This window comes from Diaporthe citri, assembly GCF_014595645.1.
Source record: "Diaporthe citri strain NFHF-8-4 chromosome Unknown scaffold_6, whole genome shotgun sequence".
Classification (NCBI taxonomy): domain Eukaryota; kingdom Fungi; phylum Ascomycota; class Sordariomycetes; order Diaporthales; family Diaporthaceae; genus Diaporthe; species Diaporthe citri.
In genome coordinates, this window is record NW_025064851.1 from 448,587 (window position 1) to 464,026 (window position 15,440).

Sequence of the window (15,440 nt, forward strand, 5' to 3'; positions counted from 1 at the left end):
CGTCCGTGTTGTGCACTGCTCACATCATGTTTTCTTGGTTCGAGATCTGGGGTTAGGATTCAGCTCCAGGGGGAAGGGCGCGTATGAGGTTACATGCATGCATGCAAGGGACAGACAGGTGGCAGAGGAAATTGCGCTGGTCATGTTGCATGATGGTCGGAAGGAAGATTGGGTCCAGAGAGTGGATTCAAGGTGAAATAAGCTTGCACACCACACACACAGACACACACACACGCACACATGGGACGGACCTGAGAAAGCCACGGCACCTTGAGCTGAGCGACGCCTGTGCAGCCGGCCACACCACAGGCCAGCCCCAGACCCGAGACTTTGGGGGAGCTGGATACGAGAAACGTGAGGGTGGGAATTTGCTTCATTGGGGAGAAATTGTTAAATATAAACAAAAGCGACATGGTGGCATGGTCATGGTCATGATGATGAGACTCGTTTGATGATGTGTTTGTCAATCCGGACTCGCTTAACGGATTGGGGAAGCGTCTGCACCACTTTGCACCCAAAGCGAGCGATGCGTGTGGGTGTATTGTGCGCGTATTGTGGGTGGATGAAGCAGAGGCAGCGAGAGGGCCCCTGCACCACACGGACACCCTCCCTCGGCTTCGGCTTCGCAGGTTCGGTCTCTCTTGTTTGTCTGCCATTCTCTGACCCCCTGGACCTTGGCAAGGCCCGGTCGAATCCAATCTTGGGAGATGAATTCCTGGGGGACCTGCAGCAGGTGTGAACGCATCTTGCGGGATCCATCCATTTGACCCACACCAGGCACACCCACACAGGTACCACAGGTACAGACAGGCACCCGCAAACCTGCAGGGCACTGCATGCTCCTCCTGCCTTGCCTGGTGCGGCGCCAGACGGGCTCCTGTCCACGAACCATTTCTCCCTCACCACCGTCTTCCTCGACATCCACAGGACACCACGTCCACAATTTTCCCACTGACTGGCGGACCAGCCATGCCAGCTATCACTCTCATGTGAGGACTGCATATTGGCGTCTGCACACTGCGTTGAAGCATTGCAATTCGTCGTCGATCCTTCCCCGAGACATCTTTGTAATTCTTGTTGGTTCGACTGCTCACAGGGCTGCCTTCTTCGCCCTCGACGTACCAAATTTATTTTCCCGTCGAGTCCAAATCCTACGACGACAATAATTTTACTCGCGACTGGCTCTGCGAGCCACGGGTTGACCTTCAGTTTCTATTGCCCAGTTTCATTTTTTCCCACTCGTGGTCGACTTGGACAAAACACCGTCGAGGAAACATAGACGATTCAGAAAGGATCGTCGCAGCCGATCACCACCACCCTTCATTTTACTCGAATTTACAGATCTGGGCCCCATATTTGATATTCTCTACTGTATTGCGTCCCAAAACAACGGCTGGCTCCCTCCACAACGTCGATATCAATCGATATACATATTCCGGCCCGACGGACGGACCCCCTCGCAGGCTGGCAAGTGGCGCCGAGGCCACGACGAACCGACAATACATTTTTCTGAGACATTGGTCTCTGAATAACCTCCGGAGCTGACATTATTGAGCCCGTGTGGCTGAGCGTCGAGGAACTACTTACTAAGTTCGGATCTGAGAAATTGAAAGGTGTAACGGTCGCAACTGTCAGCTCGAGACGCGGCGTTCGATCTGGCCTTGTCTTTAGTATCACGGCCAAAACAACATTTACAGGACAATAACACGGTCCTCGAACCAAAACTTCTCCACGTTTTCGTTCGATCGAAGAAGAATTGAGAAAGTCATGAATGGAACCAAGTCACAATAACCCCACGACCTGGATCTAGTCGACCCGTCAATATCGAACAAATTAGACTGATCACAGCAAACAAACCGACAAGATGTTCAGCCGAGTCATCCTGCGCCGGAACGACCCGGCCAGCGGCCGGTCCTCGCCCGACGATATCGAGAACCAGCCCCTCTCTCCTCGAGGAGACCCGTCTGACTCGCTCGAGCCCGAGATGACGGAGCGGCAGGAGGGTGGTTTCTCACGACTAGGCATCCGACGACCAAGCGTGCCCTCGAGGTTTAGGTTCTCGAGCAGCACGCAAGCAACGAGTGCCAACGGCACGGAATGGCCAGGCACACGCACTGCTCGAGCCTCCCGGTCGAATACCGTCCCGAGGCCGAGCAGCAGCCATTATCCCGAGGAGGAAGATGACGAAGATCTGGAGAGGCAATCCCGCCCGAGAGACTCGACGCTGCCCTCCAGATACAGCATCATAGTGGATTTACCGAGCACGAGGTTGCATCTTCCGATGCTTCAGAGGACGTGGACGCAGGGATCCAACGGCCCACCAACGTCGAGGCCGCTTCCCCACGAGATCCACCCCGCCTTGCGGCCGTCTCCGGATGAGGTGTGCAGGCCAACCGGGCCAGCTCTGCCGACCGTCACGGTCACCGAGCCCGCACCTGTCGCGCGGCCCACTGGCGGTGAGGCGGGCCAGCTGTTTGGCGAAATTGGACGACCTCGTGGCGGCGGCGGATTCCACGCCCCAGACCCAGCAGAGTCGAGCCTCGCCGACTTGGCGGGCGACGGGCGACGGAGACGACGCCCGAGAGACGGAAGCGGAAGTGACCGCAGCCGAAGACATCGGCACCGCCGGCACCGGGATCGCCTAGAGGTACCCGGTAGCTCTGAAGGCGGTAGTTCTGGGGGCAGTGAGAGGCGTCGGAGAAGGAGGCGGCGTATTCGGGATGTCGAGGACGGTGACGGTGATAGCGACAGACCTCAGCCGAAACACTTCCTCTTCTGCTTCCCGTGGATCAAGAGCCGGAAGGTCCGGTCGCAGATTTTGCAGTGCTTTATTTCGGGGACGTTTTTGGTGTCCTTGCTCGCAGTCTGTGAGTGTTATCCAACACAACGCCTGGACACAGGCACCCAGCACGTTACCATCAAGCTAACCATGCCATACAGACCTGGCCCTGTCCCTGACCAAGAACATCAACAACAGCGAGTTCACGGTCCTGCTCATCCTCATCATCCTGTTCGCCACCATCTTCTTCTGCCAGGGCCTCATCCGCCTGTGCCTGCTCATCCTGCGGCCCAAGCGCTCCTCGGACGAGGAGCGCCGGAACGCGCTGAGGCAGATGTATGGCCCCGGCGGGTACGCGATCCCGCGGCAGCCGATCCGCGTCGTCCTCGCGCGCGACGAGGAGGCCGCGGGCATCGAGAGCGAGACGACCAAGATAAATCCGCCTGCCTACGGGCTGTGGAGGGAGAGTGTGGTAAGTACAAGGCGGTCGCGCCGTGTCCCTGGATATTCAAGCAGCGTTAGACTAATGAACCTCAACAACTAGCGCGTCGACCCCAACCGCATCTACTGGGAGCGCAACACCGAGGTGCCCGCCGTGCCCGAAGAGCAGCACGAGATGGCGCGCGCCGGCTCCTCGGCCGACGACGACAGCAGCGACGACGCGAGCACGTCCGGCGACGAAGGGTCCTCGCGGCCCCGCGGCCAGCGCCGCCCGCCCTCGTACGCGTCCGAGGACGGGGTCGCGTACGTGATCGAGGCGCAGCCGCGGTCCATCGCGCCGACGGCCGAGGTCCCGCTGCCGGTGCACCCTTCCGAGGCGGGGAGGGTGGCCGCCGCGCCCGGGTTTTAATTGTTGACTAAAAATGGGCCGGTGGATATGTCTTCTGTATCATGCTGCCGCTGCATGTATGTATGTAAGAGTACGCTGGTGAATTGCGTCGCGGCTCGACTTTTTTGGGAGAGCGTTGTTGCGTTGGGGAGTCTGCCGTTTTGGCGGCTCCTGTCTCTGTCCTACATTTATTTCTAGCATCGGTGTTTGGGGCGAAAATGGTTGGTTGGCGGTGGCCAGATTTGTTTGTTTCCTGAAGATGGCGGCATTGGCATCATACACATTCATTGCCTGGGGGCGCGCAGGTGGAGAAACCACCCAGACACGGAGGAGGAGGCGTCGTGTGGTTGCAAAGGAGCTCGCTCAAATCATATGGGAAGGGAGCTAATATAAGACAACGGCACACCAATAGTGCGTCTCGGAAAGATGACATGTTCGTGCCTGAGTAAACACCCAGTGAGTGGCTTTGCGGCTGTATTATGGTTAATCTGCCACTGGTTGCAGCTTTGTCTCGGTGAAGATATCGTCTCGCCTGGCCCATTCCACCAATAGATCGGCTCACCGACGCTACACCGAGACACCGAGTAGGCCTGTTGACCAAGAAAAGGCATACGCAAGAGGTCCCCTTCACATATGACGAGCCACGCACTCGCTACACATAGACCGAGGCTGTGCTTCGCGATGAATAGAGACAAGATACAACCTCGTACTGCAAGACACCATGCACTTCTTCAAATACTCGGCCAGGTACCCGGCCCACCTGTTGGAGCCTTGGACTGGGTCCGGGCCTGACTTCGCGCGAGGCTATCCGCATCGGCGGCCACGAGGCAGCCGCGACGTGACGCGGCCGTGTGAGGCCAACGACGCTTTGCAATGAGGCGCGCACTCGCGAATTTTACACAGCCAGACCCTTGAAGCCCCGCCAGATGTGTATACTTCGAGATTCTCTGTCCTCGGTCTCGTTGATTCGGCTGGGACGAGGCGAAGAAGTAAATAGACAGGCGGGTGCGATCCTTGCAAATGCGGGATAGAGCCCTGCTTTGGGAGCATTGATGCTCCTGAGGCCTGTCCTCGAGCGCGTCGACGCGCACTGGTGAACCTGCAGTGACGGTCCTGCAGCTCGAGTCAGGGCGAAAGCTAGAGTCTGGTGGCTTTCCTTGACCTTGACCTAGATCTAGACCTGGATCCTGAAGCCCCCAGTCCTGCCGAGAGCGAGCTCTCCGAGTCCCGGCTGAAGGCCTCCTTTCGGCACTTCGAACTACGGATACAGACCTCGGCGGGCGGGGAGGATTGATCAGCGGGCTTCGGTGGCGATGAGTGTCGCTCCAGACGCGCTTCTCTTGGGGTGGTAGATGTCCGGGTCACAGAACTACCAACTACTAATCGACCGCGTTGCTGCTGGTTAGATATCTGCCGTGCTGGTATAGACTTTATAGCCACGGGCATACACGCACATCTAGACTAACCTGGCCTGGTGTTATCCCGACGAATATGGTCGTGCATATCGGGGAGAAGTGCGACGCGCCGTGCGCAAAGATGCCCAACGAAACAAGACTGAGCAAGTCGCAGGAGACACTGGCGCTCGAGCGGTTGGTTGCCTTGATTCGTGAGCTGCATCGCATTTGACTTTGGGCTCTGCCAGCCGCCAACAACAAACCGCCAGCAATCCATCCATGCATCGTCCATCCCTTGGGTTGGTAGGAATCCAGCCTCATTCCGGTGTCAGCGCCTTGCACACGCTCTCAATGTAAACAATAATTCCGGGCCGTGTTCTCGTCCCGACTTCTGGCACAGCCTTCAGGTCCAATATGGATGTAGATGAATGTGTTATCTGGCGGGCCTCGGGATTTTGGTGGAGATTGAACTCGATTACCCAGTGTACTTGTACCTCTTGCCGTCAGCGCCACTACGGCGCTAGGCGTGAACCAGCGTTGGCCAGCGTTCTCAGATAAATGATGGACATTTGAAGGGGGGAAATGTTTGCGCCCCTTGCATGCGCGGTGGTTCCGATGCCGTGAAGGGCACTTGCCGACGTCAGCTTCTCTCAGCCGCAGGCCGGTCGGTGCAACCTCCCCCCCCCCCCGGCTGCATCTGCGGACCTGCACGCTGCACGCTGCACGCTGCCTTCGCTCTTGCCCTCTGGCCATACCGCTCTAATATAGTACAGCTGCAAGGACGGGGGGCAGGGGACCAAGAGGCAAAAAAGGCTGGCAAAGGAATCTTGGAATGGCAGGCAGGCGCAAGGCACAGCACCCAGCCAACCAGTCCTGTTCATGCGCTAGACCCAAGTCAATACAACTGCAGAAGTCTACCCCCATCTGGGCAAGCAGCCGGGGACGGCGGACGCAGTCAGTGGGCAGCCGCTCGCCTCACGGGTCCACCATGCTGGCTCAGGTCGTGCCCGGGTCCTGCCCACAGGCCCCGTTGTTCTGCGTATAGGTATCCATCATGTCGCACCTTCCCTTGCCCTCCAGGCCTCCCTCCTCCTCCCCCTCCCTCCCTCCTCAAATACCATCATCCTTCACACCCGTCCCGAGGAAGCTTTCCGGTTTTTTGGTGCGAGTTGGAGAGCTGGAAGTGGTCGTCGCCGTTGGACAGGATCAAGGTTGAACATCGTGACGAAGAAGGCCGATACCTAGTTGGTGCTTGGAACGACAGAGTTTTTTCCCCTCCCCCATCGTTATCATCTTGTGAGTACACGGAAGATTCTCCTTGCGCCCGTTTGCCCTGCTTGTTTGGCCTGCCTGGATATATGCATCTCGACCTCGAATCCCTTCTGCCCGTCCGTCGATTATGAGCACACATCCTGCGACGTCCGGCGACACACGGCGAATCCCGTCCATATCGCCGGTGAACTCACTGGAGCTCCCGGCGCGGATGCCGAATGTCGTGTCGCCTGCGCCAGAGCGGATCTGCCGGGGACCCCGCCAAAAAGATGTCACCAAAAACCGCGCATTGTCACCAGCATCTTCTTCGACGACGGCAGTCTGCCATCCAGACCGATGAATCAACGATATGGTACAAATGTCGTCGGGAGTCAATGCTCAGGGCGCTGGCGTCGACGCATCGCTACGGCTCTTAGCTTCATCACATGATGGCTTGCGCCGTCACCGCCCGACAACGAACCAGCGGATTCGGGCCCAAACTTGATCGACGAACACTGCGACAAGTCCTCGCTGTTCTATCCGTTGCGAAAAATGTCCAACTGGCGCCTTTGCCCGGCTCGTGGTTGACCGTTAGCGTTCGTGGTACCGGCAACGTCACAAATACCATGCATGCAAGATCGACAGGCGAAGGCGCATGTTGCTACAACAGGGCGAATACAGCTCCCCGCCAGCGCGTTACACAGGCAGCATGCATGCTGCAGGGTCCTCGAACATCTGGCAAGCTGGGCAGCTACAACGTCAGCCACCGGCCCTATCTGGTGCACACCATCCGGTTGTCAGCCATGCAGCTTGAATATCGCCGATAGGAGACTCCTCGCAGGACCTCATTCATTCCTTGACGCTTTCGCGGACATGGCAACTATCGTTTCAGGCGAGCTGCACGGCACCAGCGGGTGCGCCTCCACTACTCGGGATGGGCTCCTTTTTTGTCGCGACCACTGCCCATGATCAAGGATTGAAGTTTCGCACTCTACGCGTCTTATGCCATGTGACGCTGACCACGCATTTCTCAACAGACCCAAACCGTCAAGATGTCGTCGCTCTCTCGCCGTGCCTGCTACAAATGTGGCAATGTTGGCCACTACGCCGAGGTTTGCTCTTCAGCTGAGCGCCTCTGCTACAATTGCAAGCAGCCTGGACACGAGTCGAACCAGTGCCCTCTCCCCCGGACGACTGAGGCCAAGCAGTGCTACCACTGTCAAGGACTGGGTCACGTTCAGGCCGACTGCCCAACCCTGCGGTTGAGCGGTGCCGGTGCGGGTCGGTGCTACAACTGTGGGCAGCCTGGCCACTTGGCTGTGAGTACATTGCCTTCCCCCTACATCAACAGCCTCCTCACCTCCAAGATGCCTGTCACTAACGCTCTCGCACAGCGTGCTTGCCCTAACCCCGCGGGCGTTGGTATGGGCCGTGGAGGCCCCGTCGGCCGGGGTGGTTTCGGTGGTTACGGCCGTGGCGGGTATGGTGGAGGTCCCCGCCCTGCCACATGCTACAAGTGCGGTGGTCCCAACCACTTCGCTCGCGACTGTCAGGCACAGGCCATGAAGTGTTACGCTTGTGGCAAGCTCGGTCACATCTCCCGGGACTGCCCTGCTCCCAACGGAGGCCCTCTCAGCACTGCCGGCAAGACTTGCTACCAGTGCGGCGAGGCCGGCCACATCTCGAGGGACTGCCCTAGCAAGCAGACCAATGTGGAGGTTAACACTGCGGAGGTTGATTTGGCCGCTGCCGGGATCCCGGCTCCTGTCCCTGCACCTATCGCCCCGGCAGCTTGAATGAGTGTTTCGAGAACATGAATTGGATACATGACTATTTCTTTTGATTCTCTTCGCGGCTTCGGCTCGTATGGGTCTTTGGCTATACCTTCTGGTGCCTTAACGAATCACTTTTTACATGGCGTTTTCGGTCTTTACACCTACTTCAGTCGACGAACCCCTCTTGCACCCTATGACACCGAAAAGCAACGAATTTCAACGCACTTGCATGACTTTCACGTCTCTCCTAGGAAACGACTTTCCTTTACAACATCTTCACAGTCCGAGTGCGCTCATCCTTTGACTCGGGTCGGTACTGCTTCCAACCTGGTCGGGGTTCCAAGACTGGGCTGCCAAACGCGAAGTACGACAATGTTGAGCGTGGACGTAATACCCGACGACGAAAGCTCGAGAATTTCGGGCGATGGGCCAAGGACGAATTTCTGGAATACACACCACTTTGATACCCCCAGGGAGAGAGCAAAGGGAGGAAGGGCACACTTTGTTTGCATCCATCCTCCTCTGAGCTCGCCAAGGATGAAGCAGGAAAGGAAAAGAGAAGAAAAGAAAAAAAGAGTGTAGGAGGCCTTCCACAACCCCATTTTCTTGGCTGATGGGAAGAGAAAAGAGGAAGGGGCCGGACATTCCTCGTGGAGCGGCAGGACACGGGGGACTCGGCTGCAGCTTGTCGAGCCTGTGTGGCGAAAAGAAAAAGGACGGTCATTCCCGGGTTTGTTGCGGTTCGGGTTTGATTGATGGGTGCTTGTTCTTTCTTATTTGCGCGTGGAAGTGAGATTGTGGACTGGGGTAGTAGGTCAGGGACGTTGCGCAGGCCCCCGTGCCTACCTACCTATCTGGCCAGGGAGAAGGAATGTGTGGAGATGGGAGATCGGGCTGTTGCAGATTGTGAGGAGATGAGGACGCCGTGGTTGGCATTGTCCGGCCCGGGGACGGTTTTTGTCGTGAATGAGAACTTCTTTTCGTTTGCCACTGCTGCCTGCGTCGTCCTTACCGAAGGTGGAAATCGTGAGGCCGCCTTGCTGAGACTTGACAGTGAATGACCGTCGAGAGCTGACAGATTGCTGGGATAGACGTGGAGATCATCGTCAACTTCATCCACCCAGGCTATTGGCGGATTGCTGGGTGGGCTGATCCGGTTGCTGAGTAAGCGCTCATCACTATCATGAATTCTGGATTTCTATGCATGCGACTCCACTATCTATCACGGTGTAACGAGGACAAAGAAAAAGAGATAGCATGGAGAAAATCTTTGACTACTAGCATTTCTTATACATATGAGGTCTAGCGGCTCCGGGGTGGGCGACCGTTGAAACTTTGCTGGTGCTGCGCTAGCATAGCAGCAACCGCGGAAATCGTGTCTGCGCCCACCGTTCGGCTTGTTATTAGTGCGGTCGTGGGGAAACCGACGGTGATGAAGGATGGCGACGGTGGTGCAAGACCGGGCAACGTGTAGTAGACGACTATGATGTCCGTGTCAGAACGAAAATCCTGGGGTAACACGAGAACAACTGCCGAGCTGCCAAGGTCCTGTCTGTCTGCCCTTTTTACTGCATGCGATGCCTCGCGCTTTCGCTTCGTGCACGGCTGAAAGGTGTGTAGTTTATTAGGGTGGCTTTCGTCTCTGCGCAATTGAGCACGAACTGGGACGGTGGTCGTCGTGTCAGCGCTAGTAGGGCGTGGGAACGGTGTTGGCCGAAGGGGAGGCTGGAACGTTCCGTTGTGCTTCCGTCGCGGGGGGGGGGCTCTTCAGGGCGGCGTTTGCGCTTTCCTCTGTACGTCCTCTCGAGACTTTCTTGCTCAAGATATATCTCGTGTATCCAGGGCTTGCACAGACTTCCGTTCATCTCAAACGAGCGGGAGACGTGATGTTCATCACCACAATGAACTGCCAGCACTTTGAACTTGGCAGTACTGCACGTAAGAGTATAAACTTGCACTACTCCTGTAGTAGACGAGCGTTTCCTAGATGACTGCAAAACGGTGGTCCGTTTTCCCGCTGCTCGAGCCAACCGTTTTGTGTGTGCGCATTCGCGCGGGCGCCCCACTCTGGAAGGTTCTAACTGGCCCGGGTAGGTGTGGTGGTGGGGCGGGCGCTCCGTGTATGACTGAGTCCTTCCTCCTACTTGACTGACAGGAAAAGGTGTATGCTCGTCCTTCTTTTGGCCTGGGGCTGCTCGATGTTTATTGCAATCTCCTGCTCTTGCTCATTCTTGTCAATGCTCAATTGTGCCCGAGCGGATGATTACAAACTTTGCCTTGTGTTTGTGAAGGGCAATTAGCAAGCAGCATTGAGCAAGGCGCGCAGTGGCCAGTCTGTCTGTGCGATGCCTACTCCTGAGATGTCGGATCTCAACGGGGCCCCGATCACCGGAGCCGAGACCACCACGATGGAGTCCAAGTCGACATGGTCGTCGACCTCGTCGGCGGAGACGGAGTTAGACAACTTCTGGCATGATTCGGTAGGTCCAGGCCCTGTATTGACCATAGAGGGACTCAGTTGCTCCCGTATCAATGGGCTGCGCTGTGCTGACTATGCTCATAGTCTTTGTCGAACCATTTTTACACTACACAAGACACTACTCTAGACACGTTCAACTTCAATGATGATAACCTCTTTTTTGGACCTTTCGAGTCCTGCAACAACTCTCTATCCCTTAGCCGGGATCAAGCCATCAGTCATGCGACACAGACGTCCACTGCTGGTGTCGACTCTATCGACTTTGCCAACCCTTCCCAGTTGGACTTGAGCTTTCCTCAAGCGCTCATGCCCACGGCAACGGATCTTGACACCGTTGTGACGGACAATGGAGATATGGATCTGTCGTGGACAACGATGGGTCTGCAAGACGGACCAGATCAGCCCCTAAAGGACAAGATCAACAATGCCCTTGTCCGTGGAGATGGCGGGCGTCTTTTCGTCCCAGAGGACGCCCTCAAGACTATCCTGTCACAGCAAGCAGTGCACGCTGAGCTTATTGGCCATTTCCCTCATTTGCCAGCCCAGGATGTGCAGAAGATGGCCACAAGCATCACGGCCAGCGGACAAGATCTTCGGCTCCTCCGTGTCTTCGGGGTTCTCCTCCTCCTGGATAAAGTCGACAGTATCGTCGTCTTCCTAGCACATGAAGAGCTGACTCTTCCGCTGATGGATTTCACGAACCCCTGCTTAAGCTGCTGGTCCAAGACCGACATCGAAGCCTTCGAGAAGCTGCAGTGGCGCTTCTTCTCGCCAGTCTTCTACGACATGGCCAAGCAAGAGGATGAATACGTCGACCTCGAGGAGAAGATGATTCTTCCTTACATTGAATCATGGGAGAACAAGAAGCAGAACCACTACAAGGGTGGTAACTCTGAGGTGTGGAAGGTCAAGATCCACGACGCGCATCACAACTTCAAGAACCTCCAAACGGCCATCCCTAATAATCCGTACTTCGCCATCAAGAGGCTCAAGTCCAAGGACGAGGAAGCCTTCCATCGAGAAGTTCGCAACCTGCAGCGCCTGCACGACGCAGACCATCCCAACCTCCTGTCCCTGCTGGCAACGTACAAGTACAGAGGCAGCTACCATTTGGTGTTCCCTTGGGCCGAGAGTGATCTTAGGCGACTGTGGCAGTCCACCGACAATCCGCAGCAACCTGGCAGAGACGAGATGCGTTGGCTGGCGAACCAATGTGCCAGCATCGCTGACGCCTTGAAGTCCATCCACGCTGGTGCCGAATCGTGGCTGAAAACCACCGACGATCCTGCCGGCCAACAGAGACTGATGAACAAAATCGGTATTCACGGTGATATCAAACCTGAAAACATTTTCATCTTCTCAAAGGGCCAGAAGGCCAAGGAACTTGCTAGTAAGTGACCCGTGGCCCACCGCTCATCGTTTGTTTGCCCTTCTTAACGAGCCTTCCCCGTACTTCCACCCTGCAAGGTCCATGAACGTCCAATCATGTGTTTGCACCGCTGGAGAAGTCCTTGTGCTAACTTTCGTCCGTAAAGTGGGTCCGCCAACTACTGGCAAAGGCAGTAGCACACCCTCAGATAGAAGCTCGAGGAGCGGAAGCCCCTCAAGTGTCGCAGATGATCGAGACCTTGTCATTGGTGATTTCGGAGGTGGTGACTTCTACGATGCCTCTAAGCACCCCGATCCCCTGCGCCAAATGACGGTCACCTACAGACCTCCCGAGTACGATACAAAGCTCAAGCCCGTCTCCCGTTCTTGGGATGTCTGGGGTCTGGGTTGTACCTATCTCGAGTTCGTGACCTGGTTCCTTCTGGGTCGTGCCGGTCTTAAGGAGTTCGCGAAGCGCCGTACCACAAGGACCGCTGCTGGCAAGTTGTCGGACGAATATTTCGACACGTTCATCGACCCCAGCCAGACCGGAGGAGTAGGAGCCATCCTGAAGGGATCAGTCCTCGCCTGGATCAACGATCTCTCTCGCCACAGGAATGCGTCTCCGTTCATCCGAGACTTCTTGAACTTCATCACGCACCGAATGTTCATTATTGAAGACGCCATCGTCAACCGTGCATCTGGTGACGAGGTTGCCGAGCACATGAACTCCCTGAACGAGAAGTGTCGTCAGGACGATTCATACTGCGCGCCAAGCCCGCTTGCCACCTCCCCATGGGAGGTAGAGAGCACTGACAGCAGTATCACGACCCTGTCATCGACCACGCCAGATGACTTCACCCTGGACTTCACGACCACCGAGGATGTTACTGGAGCACCAAACACAGCCTGGAACTTCTCCATGGATCTCAACCCTCTCCAGTGGAACACGGCTCCGGTCCTGCCGGCGAACGGGCTCGCGACATACAACAGCCTAAACTGTGCCGATGTCCTGGGGACGTGGAACTACACGGCACCAGTGATGTGGAACAACGAGAGCCTCGGCCAGGCCAGCGTGTCTCTTGAGAAGAAGCGCAAGAGGAAGGTGAATGACGACGTGGAGAGCTTTGAAAGGCGAGTGTCGCCCAAGACCAGCACCAGCCCGCAGGAAAGTGGCTCTTCGACAGCCGAGGAGTCTCCTGCGGTGAGCAGCTCGAAAGCTGGTGAGAAGAGATTTGCTTGTCCATATTGTAAGTCCTCAAGCTCTATCAATGAGTGCATACCACTGCTAATCCAAGACAACACAGATAAAAGCAACCCAGGCAAATTCCGGCAAAAGAGAACATGCTGCGGGCCAGGTTGGCCCACAGTACACCGAGTGAAAGAGCATCTGTACCGGTGCCACACCATCGGCAAGCATACCTGCAGCAGGTGCCTCAAGAAATGCAAGAGTGCGTCTGAGCTTCTGGCTCATCAGCGGGCATCTGTTCCGTGTGAGACCAGGACAGACGCTTTCCCGGAGGGAACAATGATGCCATCCCAGGAGGAGGCCTTGAGGATCAAGAAACGAGTACCGCCAAATACTACGGAGGAGCAGAGGTGGAATGAGGTGTACCTTGTGCTATTCCCTGAGGAGACTGGTGCCTTGCCTTCGCCTTGTAAGTTTTTACCTACTCGATACCGGCTACTATGCTCCCATCTCCAGTAGCACCAGTGAATGTCCGACTAACATGTGATCTTCAGTTTACGAAGACGAACCGACCGAGACACGGGTGCCCGAAAATTCCAAACAATCAGAGACCTCCGACCCCTGGCTTTGCAGTGCCTCTGAGTACGAAAGGTATTTGACCGAGAGCCTTCCGCCAAGAGTCCAGCGCGAGCTAGAGAGGGAGGTCCAGAGGGAGTTCGGGTTCGTGGGCGACGCGGCGCAGACGCGAAAAGTGGTGGATATGGTGCAGAAATTGCAGCTCAGGCTGTTCAGGCAATTTGAGAGCGAGAGGGGTGCTTCGTCGTCATCGAAGCGATAGGTGCGCCGTGATTGGAACCAGGCGCGTAAGTTGTAAAAGGTCTCAATAGAGGAGTGGTATACCCTCGAAGGCAGGTTTCCTGAGCGGGCGTTGATGCTTTTGACTCGATATTGAACGGGGTGACTGGTTGCTTGACCGTATGACGTTTCTAGGGCATGGAAAGTTATGATAACGACACCTACCACGAATATCAACGCTGTGCACGCGAGGTTTTAGGAATCTGCGTTCTCTCCCTACTTGTGCCCTATGTCCCCCAATACCTCATACACCCCGCCAACCTGCCTGCAGAGGCCACATTATAGAAGCTTGGGGGTTGCCGGCCCAGGGTGTTGTTTCTGACTTTACTTTCCCCCGCCCTTGGCCTGGTGTTCCCCGACCAACCATTTTGGCGAGGCAAATCAAGGTTCTGGTCACCCCGAGACCACAACTCTAAAGGTTAAGGCTATTTCATCGCCATGCTACCTTGTTGAATGACACGTGGGGCGTTGTATTCAGGGCGTGTGGTCTCCCGGTAGACCGGCTGGCAGCTCTGGGACGAAGGCTGAGTGTGTATATCGAGAGATCTGGGTGGCCTGGCCGACGTCATTGGGGCGATGAATGAGTGGTCTGATAAGGCTTACGTCGATTTTCCTGGGACTGTGTTTTTGACAAGCTGACTTTGCCACAGGTTTATGGGCATTGGCTACTTAGCCACACCAGTCGAGGCGCCGTAGACCCTTCGTTCGGGGGCTCAGCCCAGCCGGTTCGTCTGAGAACAGCCGTGCGTTTTTCTTGGGCGTGGACGGCCTGGCATTAATATGCCCGAGCCATCTATAACAAATGAAAGTCATCAAACCAATCTTAGGTCATATGGAGCAGCACTGGAAAGAGTGTCAGCTCTTGGTGTTGGTTTAAGATTTGTTGTTCGCGGGTGACCGTCCCGATCGAGCTAGAAGCACGGCACGGCCCAGCACACTTGTCTAATTATGCCTTCCAGCGATGATATCTTGGCGTCCTCTTGGGCACCCACGGGCATGAGGTTCAGCATATCCTGTCCGCTTGACTGAAGAGACTAGCTGACCCCTTGCAAGCCTGTGGCATGGAAGCGGCAGACCAGGTTGCATTCGCGGTTGTCTCGGGGGCGGCAGCTGTAAACCTGTTAAGACGCTCCTACGCCAAGGCCATGACATACCTTGACCAAAGGCTGGACCCGGCCCCTCGCACCAATTGACTCGAGGGCTCATTGGCATCGCGCGGTCGCTCTCTAGCAGAACGCTTGAAGTGCTTCAAGGTCAAGAAAGGCAAAATGAGCAGTGCGTTCTTGGCTCCCAGATGGCAAAGCATACTACAACTGTACTGCCTTGCACTGCCAGCGTCACAGCCTGAAGAGGTCTGCGTTGTCATCGAATGATGAGCCCAAGCTATTTGTTTTATTGTTTAGTACTCTGCAGTATTTGATATATAAAAGACCAGACGCAACTTCTCCCGACAACCCTCTTCAAGATCAATATCAAGTGACCGCTGCCGTTACATCTAGGACCAGGACCGTTAGTTACTAA

The 15,440-nt window shown here is 56.1% G+C and overlaps 4 protein-coding genes across 4 annotated transcripts; all 4 read left to right on the plus strand.

The window, feature by feature from the left end:
- Positions 1 to 1,864: 1,864 nt before the first annotated feature.
- Positions 1,865 to 3,629, plus strand: INS49_012153 (uncharacterized protein; the record flags this gene model as incomplete). Its single annotated transcript, XM_043172858.1, has 3 exons — positions 1,865 to 2,867; positions 2,941 to 3,251; positions 3,324 to 3,629. 3 exons carry the CDS (start codon positions 1,865 to 1,867, stop codon positions 3,627 to 3,629), a joined length of 1,620 nt encoding a protein of 539 aa, XP_043022155.1.
- A 3,676-nt stretch (positions 3,630 to 7,305) lies between these two features.
- Positions 7,306 to 8,049, plus strand: INS49_012154 (uncharacterized protein; the record flags this gene model as incomplete). Its single annotated transcript, XM_043172859.1, has 2 exons — positions 7,306 to 7,572; positions 7,648 to 8,049. The coding sequence occupies 2 exons, from the start codon at positions 7,306 to 7,308 to the stop codon at positions 8,047 to 8,049; spliced, it is 669 nt and encodes a 222-aa protein (XP_043022156.1).
- Positions 8,050 to 8,942: 893 nt separating this feature from the next.
- Positions 8,943 to 9,196, plus strand: INS49_012155 (uncharacterized protein; the record flags this gene model as incomplete). Its single annotated transcript, XM_043172860.1, has 2 exons — positions 8,943 to 9,054; positions 9,120 to 9,196. The coding sequence occupies 2 exons, from the start codon at positions 8,943 to 8,945 to the stop codon at positions 9,194 to 9,196; spliced, it is 189 nt and encodes a 62-aa protein (XP_043022157.1).
- Positions 9,197 to 10,388: 1,192 nt separating this feature from the next.
- Positions 10,389 to 13,902, plus strand: INS49_012156 (uncharacterized protein; the record flags this gene model as incomplete). Its single annotated transcript, XM_043172861.1, has 5 exons — positions 10,389 to 10,508; positions 10,592 to 11,897; positions 12,124 to 13,125; positions 13,384 to 13,533; positions 13,619 to 13,902. The coding sequence occupies 5 exons, from the start codon at positions 10,389 to 10,391 to the stop codon at positions 13,900 to 13,902; spliced, it is 2,862 nt and encodes a 953-aa protein (XP_043022158.1).
- Positions 13,903 to 15,440: the final 1,538 nt, after the last annotated feature.